We start from the raw sequence: 12784 nt of genomic DNA, 5'->3' as shown, positions 1-12784 counted from the left end.
CCTCTATTTTAAACCACTGTCGTTCGTTTATGGCCTGAAGCCGTTGGGTCTCGTCCGACGCAGCTCGTTGGCTCAGGATCTGAACTGCCTCTCTTATGGCAGCTACTGCATCCTTTAGTGCCCGAGCTAGTGAGCCTTTTAAACCCTTGGATGTCTTCGACACCTTCTCAACCACCGCTAGACTCTCGCTGACCACCTTGACTAGGTTAGCTGCGGTCTCCTCCTTCGCTCTGAAAGGCGCTTCTTGTCTTGAGGTAAGGCTTGCATGGCGAGCCTTCGAGGCCATTTTCTCTACCTCTCTTTCAAATTCTTCCCCAGTTCGCAAGGCTTGATCGTCCTTGTTAGTTTTTAGGAACTGTGCTCTCCTTTGCAATAAGCCAAGAAATTCGCCGACGTTTGGAGATGTTACACGACCACGCTTTGGCGTTGAGCATTTTCCTGCGATCACGGTTTCATTTGCAGTGTCACTTCCACTGCTGTTACTCCGGCTCCCGATACCACCTTCCGGGGAGGCTTGGCGTAAGCTCACTGTTATGAAACTGAGAGCTGAATCCGATTCTGAAACCCTTCCTACTATCCCTCTCGTTTGGCGAGATGCAGCCCTACTCCTTGTAATCCTAATATTAGAGGCCGCATAATCCTTGGCGGGCCTCTTTTCTACAACATCCTTTGCGCACATTACTTCCACACCGTCCTTTATGGACCCTTCATTTGCACCGTCCGTCTCGGACACAACATCAATAATTGTTTTTTTGAGATTTTTACTTTCCATCATTGATCCCACGAGTACTGGAGAATGAGTCTCCAACAGGCAGAGCTCCGATACCTGTTGGGGCCTATTACACGCTGAGGGCGGCAGGTGTCAGCGGGTGGTGCCCTCGCGGTCGACGTTACTCCGCCGACCTGCCCACTTCACAGAACACGCTAGCCAGAGTAGGTTTCCGGCAGCGTGCTCTGTATAGTGAGCTGTCCATCGCCGGGCACCGAAGCTTAAACAAGAGGATTTTTATAGAGGTTTACTCCTCGTGGCCCGGACAGTTAAGGCAAGGCCTCCGGTCCCACACTAGACGAATCCAGCATTAGGATTACGAGTTTGCCTACGGTGACATAGAATCTGTCCGGCTGCGCAGCAAAGCGCTCACCGGACCCGTCAGGCGGACCCTACTCGAGTGAGCAGGAGAACTGCGCGTAGTTGCGCGCCCATCCACATGTGATATCCTACCATCAGAAAAGACATATAACCAAAACTACAGGGGATACAGGACAAAACAATACAATAAGATAAACTAAAATAAAACAAATCCAAGAAAAACTAAAAAGCAAGAAATCAAAACTCAAGATCGAATTGGGCAAATTTGTGACACAGATAAGCATGTCACAAACTTGACCAATACGTGATGTCGGAATATTAGCCGCCGGTAAGTGAGATCTCCGAAGAGAAGTTACTTACCGTCGTTGCCCAGGATGCACCGTCCCCAACCATTGTCAGCCACCGTTCCCGTCGGAAACTACTTATAACCTAATTTAACTTATTTGAAGGGATTGTTATTAATCAAACTACCTGTCCCATTGCTAGCAATATAGAGTATATTGCTAGTCAAGAGTAGAGTCAGGTCGATTTCCACGTGGTCCGCCCTGAAACCCTCGTGTTGAATTTCAGGTGTATTCATTATGGTGGGCTAACTGACCTGCGTTTTCATTCTCACCTATCAGCATTCACTGGAACCTTGTCAGGGTACACCGTTAGTGCAGGCAGGGTTACCACTCCATTGTCATCCTTAGGGCGACGGTTAAGCTGGCCCGGCACGGTCGACGACGTATTTTTATGCCTTTTATTTATATAGTTTCCCACAATTTTGACCATTTAGCCGGTGCTATTTACAATAGTGCGGGCTGGGCCCACTAGGCCTAAACATAGTGACGCGCAGGCGGCAGCCCGCGCAGTCGACGTCCGGGCAAAGAGTGCTAACCCGAGGCCCGCACCTGCAACCCCGTAAGGTGTTGTGGATGAACCCGCTGCTGTCATACATAAAAAAAATTGTATTTATAAGATCATTTCGGTAGATGTGACATCAAAATTCTTTCCTACTCTTGTTATAAGTCAATGCTTTATAGTTAAATACGCTTTAATTTTTGCAGTCCTTGTTTGTTATAGTTGGTAGTGGCGATTTTTGTAGGTAACTAAATAAATTTATCTATGCCTGGTACGTTAACAAATTGTATGTATATAGATATTATATGTACTATAGGTCCTATGTACTTTTATATTTTTATAACTTTAATTTTTATATATATACTGATATATACCTACGTACAACTATTTTATACATTTGAATAATAAAACATTTAAATGAAATAGATGATTTAGTGTTTATTTCTTTAAACTGCTAGACTTCACTAGACTTTTGAAGAATTTTATTTATTTATTTTTTTAATTATAATTTATTATTATATACTTTCATTCATTCGAAACAGAAATTAATAAACAATCAAATTCTTTCAATTTGATTGCTTCAAAAAGGAATGCAATTGATATTAAAATAAAATAAAACTGGTTCCTGTTCATAATACGTAAAATGAAACGTAATATTATAATCCTACAAAATAAAAAAGTCTACACAGACCAAGGAAACAAACACCGCCAAAGAGAGAGTTATAGCAAATTTACAAAGAGTGATAGAGAGAGCGCCATATCTGGACGTTATAACGGGTGTTTTGATCGAGAAGGACTGCCTGATTTGACAGTTTAGCAATTTGACATATTGTTTGTTTGTTATTTGATTTCGTTGATTGTATTGTTTATGTAATTCTTAATTAGTTTAACAATGAAAACATATAAAATTAATTGTGTAATTTAAAGGTTTAATTTATAATGTCTAGTGCAATGGATAACATTCAAATACGTGCGTGTCGTGTGTGTCTTAATACAGAATGTCCTGACAATATATCTTTGGAGGCAGGCAGTGCCTGGTTGCGAATGTATGAATATTGCTTTGGAATACCAGTGAGTTATATAGATTTATTATTTTATTTCATATTTATTTTATTTAAAATCTTAAATTACCGTACGGTCCCGTTATAGAATGGGCTACCCCTTCTTTTCCCGTGGATGTTACTACATCAACTAGTGGCGACTAAAAAAATTTAATTGACGAGGGATAGGCATTAGCGTCCCTCTTAAAGTAACATCGAAGCTAAAGCAAAGAGGTCTATGTTCAGCAGTAGACAGACGGCTGATATGATGAGTTGTAATTAACCCCTTAATGCATATTTTTTAAATCATTTTAGGTATACAAAAAAAAAATTTTTTTTGCAAATAATAATATTATTTATGCTTATTTTAACTATCTTATGCAGTTTTTTTTATTAATATTTTAATTGTGTAAACACATCCACACATGAAAAAGGTAACTTTTAGAATGATAATGTGAGTCATAAACATCTAGCTCTAGTCTTAGAAAAGCAAATGCAAATTCCGAGAATAGCAATAATCTACCATCCAATGTGACAGATATGGACTTAAAATATTTGGAAAATTATATTTCTATATTAACCATGACCCATAAGGAGCTGTAATATTTTGAGACATATAAAATTACAGTGACGTTCACGGAGCTGCACAATTCTGCCGGTAAATGTTGCCCGTATATATCACAGAGGTGTGCATTAAGCTGTTAAACAATTTTAAAGGAATTTTTTTTACCTATTTAAAATTTACTTAGTTATATGATTTAATTAACAGTAATTTCCAACTCACAACAAATTACCCAAATATAAAAATAAGAAAATTACCTTAGTTTAAATTCATTACTAAGTATTTGGATTATATCTTATTGAAAAATTATTGGAATATATATTGTTTGTCAATGAGGGAACCTTTTTCTAGCTATCCCACAAAGGGAAATAATGCTGTGACAAATCATTTGTACTGCAATTTTATTACATAAAGCATTCTATGTTCTAAGTTTGGATATGACCTACTTTTGTATACCTAACATTTATCATTACAAACTTTCACATTAATAATTATTGACAAGAATACACTATCTCAAGTTTGTGTTTCAAAAGATATAAAAAGTTATATAAAATATATTGTATTATTATATAAAAACAGTCAGTATAAGCCTGTAGGTGTTATTTATCTATAAACTTATTTTCATATTCATTATATCGACTATAGGTAATGTAAATTAGAATCTAATTTTTGCATTGATTCTCTTATTTGGTCTGTTATATGTGTGACTATAGGAATTATTGAGTGATTATTATACTCTTGTTTACATTTAAAGAAATCCCATGTGTTAAAAGATCTACAGAATGATATGCAATAAGGAAAACTATGACAATATAATTATTGAAAGAGTTAATAATTTTATAAATGTGAAAGTGAGATTGTTTGTTGTCTCTTAATCTTAACAACCTAACCAATCTCTATAAAATTTGGCATACTTATACTATAAAAGATAGAAAAGGATACAGGCTACATTTTATCCTTATCAGTGAACATATATAAAATAAATGTAATCTTACAGTGTGTCTAAACTTGTACATTTAGATTTTAGGTACCCATCTACAGGTGTACCATAAATTGGTATTAAATAAAATAATATGAAAGCTAACTCCTGGGTCTAGTACTATTGTAAAGGGAAGGAATATTGTGGGATCTTATTATATTCTCATAAAAAGTTACACACACTGTATAATCTCAAATTAAAACCGAATAAGGGTATTTCTTTGTACCTTTTTTACAGAAACCTAAAAAAATTGTAACTAATAATTATGGTTAATGAACAATGAATTATTATTAGAACAATAGCTTATATTTAGTCTGTGGATAGGTTGCATGTTAGAAGGAATGTATGAGATAAATAAAGAAGCTGCATTCAAATTTTATATTATTTTTAGATAAATGATAATGACAGGTCACGGAGATTATGTTCTCATTGTGCAAATAATATGAAGAAATTTGCAAAATTCAAAAGAAAATGTTTAAAATCTCATCGCCTATGGAAATCTCTTATGTCTGAAAAATCGGTAAGTTTTAAACTTTACAAGTTTTTACAACTGATGCCTAAGTCCTTTTATTCTTATGGAGAAAGGCCATTGTATATAAAATTGGAAAAAATATTTATTATTGTAAAAATGGAATTGTATTTTATGCATAAAATTATATTTTCCACATTGTTATAAAGTTAAATATGATATTAAGGTCTATAATCTATGGTTACCACTTTAGATTGATTGCTAGTTTGTTAGTTATTCGAGTTGATTTGAAAAAAAAATACAAATATTTGAACAAGTGGAGTGAATGTGTTATTGCACAAGTTAGTAATTTTATGTTTTAAAATTGAAGCAGGTAAATAATATTACTATTATATAATCTATTTAGTTTAGTATCAAATTAAAGGTATGTCTAGTTTATTAATGGTCAATATCTGTGAATGTATTAAAAATTGTATTGACAAGACTGTTTCTTTTAAATAAGTATATGATAAATGTAAATTATTTATTTAATTATTCTCTGTGACGCCTTTTGGTAGTTTATTAGATCAATAGCAACATAAAATTTTATTTTAAATGTTCAATTTAAATAAAATGTTCTTTTCTATAGAAATGTAAAAAGTCTGCAATGAAAATTGAAGTTAAACTTGAAATAATTAAGAATCGATTAAAAAAAGAAAAGGATGAGTTCTATGAAGTTCCAAGTACTGATTTGCCTGAAGTCAAAGATCAAGGAAATTTTATTGAAAATAACTTTGTTTCAATTCAAGTGAAGAATGAAAATGATTCTGAAACTATTTATAATGATGATCATTTTGATGCAGTTAGCACTAAAAATGAAGATGACAATCACTTTGATACAGTTGAAACTAAGAATGACAATGATGATGTTAATATTCATAATAAAGTTAAAGTAGAAAAATTAAAGGTAGTAAGTAAGAAAAATAATACAGAAAAAAAATTAAAAAGAAATTTTAACAACACATTGCAATGTGAAGTGTGTAAAAAAATATATAGTAAGATATTCTTTTTTTATAACTAATATTTCTAAAATTAAAGATTTATTATAAAAAGGCTTTGATCTTATATAAATATTTTTTATTTTAGAGCATAAACAAAGCTTTTTCAAACACACTCAGAAAGGGACTTGTAAGCCAAAGAAAAAAATACCTGACAATGACCTACCTATTTGTCCAATTTTTTATTGTGGTAAGTTTAGAAGTATTTTCGATGTAATAAGGTTATTAGATACTAGATTTTGGTATAAAGCATAGTTATGTGTGATTAATCCATGAGTGTCTAACATTAATTCTAAGCGTCCATAACAGGAGGGAGACTTTGTACAAAAGTCGGTTGCTTCAGTACCTCTGTCCCATTCGTGTTTCAACCGTAAAGCAGTTGTGTTTGCATGGCTGTGTTTCAGTTTGAAGGGTGGGATATGGCGTGAATTTACAGGGTACAGAGGAATAACATCTGAGTCCTCAGGAATGGATACGCATGGGGGGTTTCATGGGCGAAACAGTATACTCTGTTATTTCCATGGTACTGCTCATGTCTATAGGCGACGATTACCACTTTCCATCAGGTGGGCCGTTAGATTGTTTACTGTTTTAAGTTGAATAAAAAAAAGGAGATTTAAAAATTACATATTTACGAACTGCATGAAACTACGGCTATAATGACAGTATCTTAAAGACTAGCAATTGTTCGCGGCTTCGTTAGCGTGTGGTATTCGGTTTTTCGCGCAATTCGCTTTTCTGTATGAGGGTGTAATTTTCAAAAACGATGAAAAGTATTTTATTTATTTCTAATCAGATGTCTAAAATTAAAGTTTCACACTTTTAGCTTCAATTAGTACTCCCATATAAACTTTTATCCCCTATTTCACTCTTTAGGAGTAAATTCTTTAAAAGCCAATAAACAATGTTAATATTTGTTTTGAACCAAGATCTAATATTTCTCGTGTTTAACTCCTAGACTGACAAAATTCAATATACAAACTGTAAACCCTCGTTTTACTCTCTTAAAGAGTTGAAATTTCAATATTTCTTTCGTATTGTCCACCTACTCTATAAAAATAACTTGTTCGCAAAATTTCAAGATTCTAAATTTCATCGGTTTCGACTGTGTGTTGATATATGGGTCAGTCAGTCAGTCAATCGGCATCCTCTGTGAAACGTGCAAAAGATTTGAATTCGATTGCGTTTTAATGCCTTGGTAACATGCAATTCTTATTGTTGTCGTTCATTTCTTGTTTTTGTAGGCATATGTGATATGACATCATCTGAATCTGATCTTATAAGTAAACATATAGAAGAGCACAGATCGCTTAATGATTTGAGCTGTAAAATGTGCGAGTTCAAGGGCAGAGATTTTGCTGACATGGTGACTCACAGGTATGTTTTATCGTTTTCATTGGTTTCATAAAAGCTTATCGTTTATTTTTTTAAATTTAAATAAGTGGTTGCATAGCTTTTAAACAAACGCTTTTAGTTCGAAGTGAATCGGATTTGTTCCGGGCAAAAGTAAATATTACATGCGCTTTATAATGAATGGGCATTTTAACTCACAGTTTACTTTGCCATTTCTGGCATTTGTCCGGCTAGCGTCCTCTAAATCGTGGTTTGTTACTACAAATAATTTAATTTCAGATTTAGCCACCACCCAAAGGAATTTAAAACAATTTATAGTTGCCACGTGTGTGGTCGGAGATCGCCGGCTCCTCTGCCTCTGCAGTTTCATTATAGGTCGGCGCATTTGAAGAAAAATGGCGGCATGTGCACCGTTTGTAATAAAATATTTAGAGTTTACAAGTTGTGGCGAAACCACGAACGTTTGCATAAAGAGGAGACGAACAAATACATCTGTGATCATTGTGGCAAAGAGTGAGTGAACTGGATCATAGTTTTATATATTCTTTATTGCACTTGAAAAAAAAGATACAGCGATTAGTTTAGTAACTTGTTAGCAAAGGTGGGCTTATCTCTAAAAGAGATTTCTTCCAGCCAATCCAATGCAGTTAGAGAAAAATAATTATAAATAATTTTTCCTTAATTTAAATATTTACATTCCTACATTAATTTCATCATCATCATCATTAGCCATTAACCAACAGCCATTAACTATCTACTGCTGAACATAGACCTCGTCCATAAGGAGAGCTTTGTCAGTAGTTGCCACGCTTGGTAGGTGGGTTGGTGGCGGGGCAACCGTAGTTAGGCTTTGGTGATGTTTTAAGAGGGACTCTGCTGCCCATTTTCAACATTTAAATTCCCTTAACCATCTCTTATGAAACCTATGTGAATGGAAGGGGTGACCCATTCTATGCCGGGACCACACACAAATGTAAAAGGGTAATATATGAAATTCAAATTTAATAACTGCAGTTTGAAATAGATCATTAGCTTGTCTGAGGCTTAATGAAACCTAAACAATTTTCAGAGGAACCGGTAAAAGCACTTAATCATTCCATACCTACTTACCGACACGAGCCGCATGTCAATTCATTCGTGGAAAATTGCCTTTAAAACGAACGCTAACGATTTAGATCACTCAGTAAAACGCAACATTTTATTATTGATAACCAAGAAATTTGAGTCGAATACTAAGATTTTTTCGACTATAGTAGATCCATAAGGACGTTATAAATGGAACAGTTTTTTTTTTTCAAAATTTATCATGTTTATTTCTGAGTTTTCATAAAAGTCCAGTTTTGTACTTTGTCCCTGACTGGTCATCAGATGCGTTATGCGTTTAAGCATTCTAATATGTTTCAGATGCCTGTTTCGGCACGAAATAAAGATACATCTGGCTAGTCACTTCAATATTAGAACATTTATATGCGACACTTGTGGCAAAAGATTCAAACAGCTGAGAGGACTTAAAGTAAGTTACCTAAATGTGTTCTACACGTGCATATACGAGGTCTGTCCGGAAAGTTCGTATAAAAGTGTTCTGGAATGCGAGAAAGAGGAGTGGGGAGGCCAGGTAAGCGCAGGACCCCTTCCTTATGTCCCTAACAATGCTTCAGTTCTGGTCTGACCGCCGTGCGGTGCGATTGGCTTGTCACGCCATCTGTGAAGTTACCTCTTAACGAAACCCCGTCGGCATGGAGCCCGCTTCCGTTGAAGAGCAGCGCGTCGTAATCAAGTTTCTCTCGAAACTCGGCAAGAATGGCCGTGAAATTTTTGCCGAGTTTTGAACAGTTTATGGGGATGATGCTGTGAAGGAACCAACCGTCCACAAGTGGCTAAAAAGATTCAGAGAGGGCCGAGAAAGAGTTCGATGTTCGGGGGATTGTCCATCAAGAATTCGTCCCTCCAGGCCAGACAGTTGATGGAAAATTCTACGTCGATGTGCTCAGACGCCTCAAAGCTCGTGTGGCACGAGTTCGTCCAGAATTGGCGCGAGAGGGGCGTTGGATTCTTCACCACGACAATGCCCCTGCCCACACCTCTCTTGTTGTCCGTGAGTTTTTGAGTAAAAATTCCATTACGGTGACCGAACACCCCCTATTCGCCGGATTTGGCCCCGTGTGACTTCTTCTTGTTCCCAAAAACCAAATTGGTACTTCGGGGGCGGCATTTGGGGGACATAAATGAGATAAAAAAAGCTACGACGGGGCAGCTGAGAAACCTACAACCAGAGGACTTTCAAGGAGCCTTCTCACAGTGGAAACGGCGTTGGCACAAGTGCATTATGTCACAGGGGGAGTACTTTGAAGGGGATAAAATTGATTTACCTGAATAATTGTAAAATAAAATTTTTAAAAAACTTTTATACGTACTTTCCGGACAAACCTCGTATGTATTAATTTAACAGTAGGTTTTATTGACTAATAAAAATAGAATGGTAATTTAGCCTACACTATAGGTATATGCTGGTGAACGATGTTAGGTGAGTACAATATGAGCTTAGTTAGTTCGTCGTAATGAATACGCCAGTAATTAATTTTCGACGTTGTAATCTTCAAAAATAGACAATAATATTTTTTATAGGTCCAGCAGCTCTTTTGGTGTTGTAGGTGCTCATGGGCGGCGATAGTCACTTTCCAACAGGCGAGCCACATGGTCAATTGCCTCTGTGTGATAAAAAAAAAATAAACCACAATAGTTTTCACGAGGGATTGCATAGCCAAAGACGATTTGACATATTGTTAAATTTGACCACTTATCCTGGTTATTAATAATTCCATTCCCTCCGAGTAGTATGGTATTAGATAAAGTTATCAATTCTATAACGTCTTATCTGCTCAATTCATCATCATCATCATTTCAGCTGTTATCTGTCGACTGTTAAACATAAACCTATTCCATAGACTGACACAAGGTACGGTTAACTCCATCTATTTGGATCTATTTGTCCTATACTGCGATTGCTTGTAAAGGGTCGTTATTTAAGATCCTTTCTCCATTGGTTGCCAATTCTTCGAGCTATGTGACTAGCCCATTGCCACTTCAGCTTGCTTATCCTTCTACTCAATTAATCGTTATGATATTTACGATATTTAGACATTGAATAAAGACGGATATAAAAAATCATGAACACATCTAGTATAAAAGCAAAGATTTTTTAAAAACATTAATATTATTTTTAGCATCACATGGCCAGCGCGCACGTTACGAATCCAATAAAATGTACCCATTGTAACAAAACATTCAAACACAAGTTCAGCTTGGAAAGCCATATGAAGTTGCTTGGCGGCGACAAGCCTTTCAAATGCGAAGTTTGCTCTAAATGTTTCTCGTCTACGTGGTATTTGAAGAGCCATATGTTTTGGCACACTGGGGAGCGACCGTTCCCTTGCGAACTGTGCGGAAAGAGATTCAAAGCGAAGTGTCAACTTACAGTGCATCTAAGGCGACATATGGGCAACTTGCCGTACAAATGTTCGCATTGCTCTAAGTGTTTTACAACTACTACACAGAGGAGAGTTCACGAGAGTGTACACACTGGGATTCGAAGGCACAAATGTCCATATTGCGAGAAAAGTTATCATTGCAAAAAGGTTATGAGAGTGCACTGTAAGACGCACCACAATATCGAAGTGGATTCGTCTGATGAGAAAAGAGAAAGTAGCGAGGTAGTAGACAATAAGGTAAAATAGTTGGACATATTCGTGGCTTATACAGCGTAGGTAAGTAAAATATTTATTATTCATAAAAAAATCTGATACCTCCCTTTACTATATAAATCTATTTTATTTTAACATGTTTTATCACTCATTCGAATTAGGAATTCAGCTTAAGAAGAAATGAAATATGGAAAAGGTTTTATTATTTAAAATTATTATTTTATGAAATCTCTGATTAGTGTATAGAAAATACTGCGTATCTAAAGGGCAATAGAATAAATTGTTGTTGTAAAAATAGATAAAATTATATTAAATAAAATACTCGAGTCCCAAAAACATTAAATTGTTTTAGTTATTGTTTTGTCCTATTTCTGTGCTAAACTCTCAATTTGAAAGACAATGAATACACTAATAATATTTGATATAATATAGTATTTGAAATAGGTTTGTACCAGGTTTTAGTATTTATAAATAAGAGGGTTGAGTGTAAAGGTCACGTCATATTAAACTTTTTTATTGGAACAATGCTTGTATAACGTGTCATGACCTTTATTCTCAAAAGTAAAATCGTTTTTCATCAGCGATTATTTTTCAGCGAATTCTCGACGTCATATCTGTATCAATAAATATGTTTTATTATTATTATTATAAATGTACCTTAATTAATTAAATTATAAATAATATAGTATTGGATTAAATATCAAATAAGATTACAAAAATATGGGCTTTTTATTATTATATTTTTTTAAAGCAATAATATGTAATGAGGTATTAAGAAAGTTAGAAAAATAAATGTAATATTGGTGAAATTAAGGAACAATCTAGTACAGATTGTTCAATAATTAGTTTTTATTCTTTCATGAGTATGATAAATTGACGTTCCCGTAATCCTGTCAGCTTGCTATAATTTATTTGTGAATTTAATTGAAGGTTTTTATCTCCAATTTGTTTATTACAGGATATCTACGTAGGTAAATGGGTGTAAAATATTTAATATGAAATAACAACTTCTATTAACTTAACTCTTATATAAATTAATAATATAATATTTATTAATAAATTAAACTCCTTATTAAATTAACTCTTTCTGTTGAATTAATATTTAATATCTATTATTACAAAAACACTTGTAAATCTACACAAAAGTTTTCACTAAACAATATATAAAAAATATACGATATTTACAGGCGATAGAAAATTAAAAAATTGTTTGCGTTTTTATTATAAACGTATATATTATTAATGTTAATTAACGAATGTTTTTTTTTTATACCACAGGTGGCAAATAAGCATAAGGCCCACTTAATGGTAAGCGGTTACTGTAGCTTATGAATGCCTGCAATACCAGGGACATTACGCTCGTATTGCCGACTCTAAAAAAACCTCTTTGCTCCTGTTTTTGAGGAACCAATGCTGTCCCTTGTCCCTTGGAAGTCCCTTGGAAAATTGGTAATTAAAAGTGTATACTGTGACGTCTATGGTCAAAACCATATCGTACTTCTGAGAACTGACATTTCTTTCATATAGTTTAAATTTTATAATTATTATTTTACTAAGCTGTTTACTACGAGAACTAGGCATAATATACTAAAATACCTCATATAAAACTAAACCACTTGACCAAGCTGGTAATAGTCGGTCAATATTCTTCTATTATCGTAAACACCCGTACTTTTACCATCAGGTGAGCCGTATGCTTGTTTGCCCCCT

The 12784-nt window shown here is 34.7% G+C and overlaps 1 protein-coding gene across 1 annotated transcript; it reads left to right on the top strand.

Annotated features, from left to right (window-relative positions):
• Window positions 1-2750: 2750 nt before the first annotated feature.
• LOC113520009 (zinc finger protein 567-like) lies at window positions 2751-11314 on the top strand. The gene is made up of 8 exons (XM_031906978.2): window positions 2751-3004; window positions 4906-5034; window positions 5612-6017; window positions 6109-6210; window positions 7265-7397; window positions 7653-7886; window positions 8778-8886; window positions 10598-11314. The coding sequence occupies exons 1-8, from the start codon at window positions 2873-2875 to the stop codon at window positions 11105-11107; spliced, it is 1755 nt and encodes a 584-aa protein (XP_031762838.2). The 5' UTR covers window positions 2751-2872; the 3' UTR covers window positions 11108-11314.
• Window positions 11315-12784: the final 1470 nt, after the last annotated feature.

The sequence above is a fragment of the Galleria mellonella genome, unplaced genomic scaffold (assembly GCF_026898425.1).
Source record: "Galleria mellonella isolate WM207_F2 unplaced genomic scaffold, CSIRO_AGI_GalMel_v1 utg537, whole genome shotgun sequence".
Lineage (NCBI taxonomy): Eukaryota > Metazoa > Arthropoda > Insecta > Lepidoptera > Pyralidae > Galleria > Galleria mellonella.
The sequence above is the reverse complement of the archived record's forward strand: the minus strand, read 5'-3'. Positions and strand labels throughout refer to the sequence as shown.

What these genes read in the sequence shown, in the direction of transcription:
- LOC113520009 (XM_031906978.2), top strand. Translation starts at nt 2,873, where the DNA reads ATGTCTAGTGCAATGGATAACATTCAAATACGTGCGTGTCGTGTGTGT. An exon ending in AATATTGCTTTGGAATACCA is followed by an intron (nt 3,005 to 4,905) that starts GTGAGTTATATA and finishes TATTATTTTTAG; the next exon opens with ATAAATGATAATGACAGGTC. An exon ending in AGTGTGTAAAAAAATATATA is followed by an intron (nt 6,018 to 6,108) that starts GTAAGATATTCT and finishes TTTTTATTTTAG; the next exon opens with AGCATAAACAAAGCTTTTTC.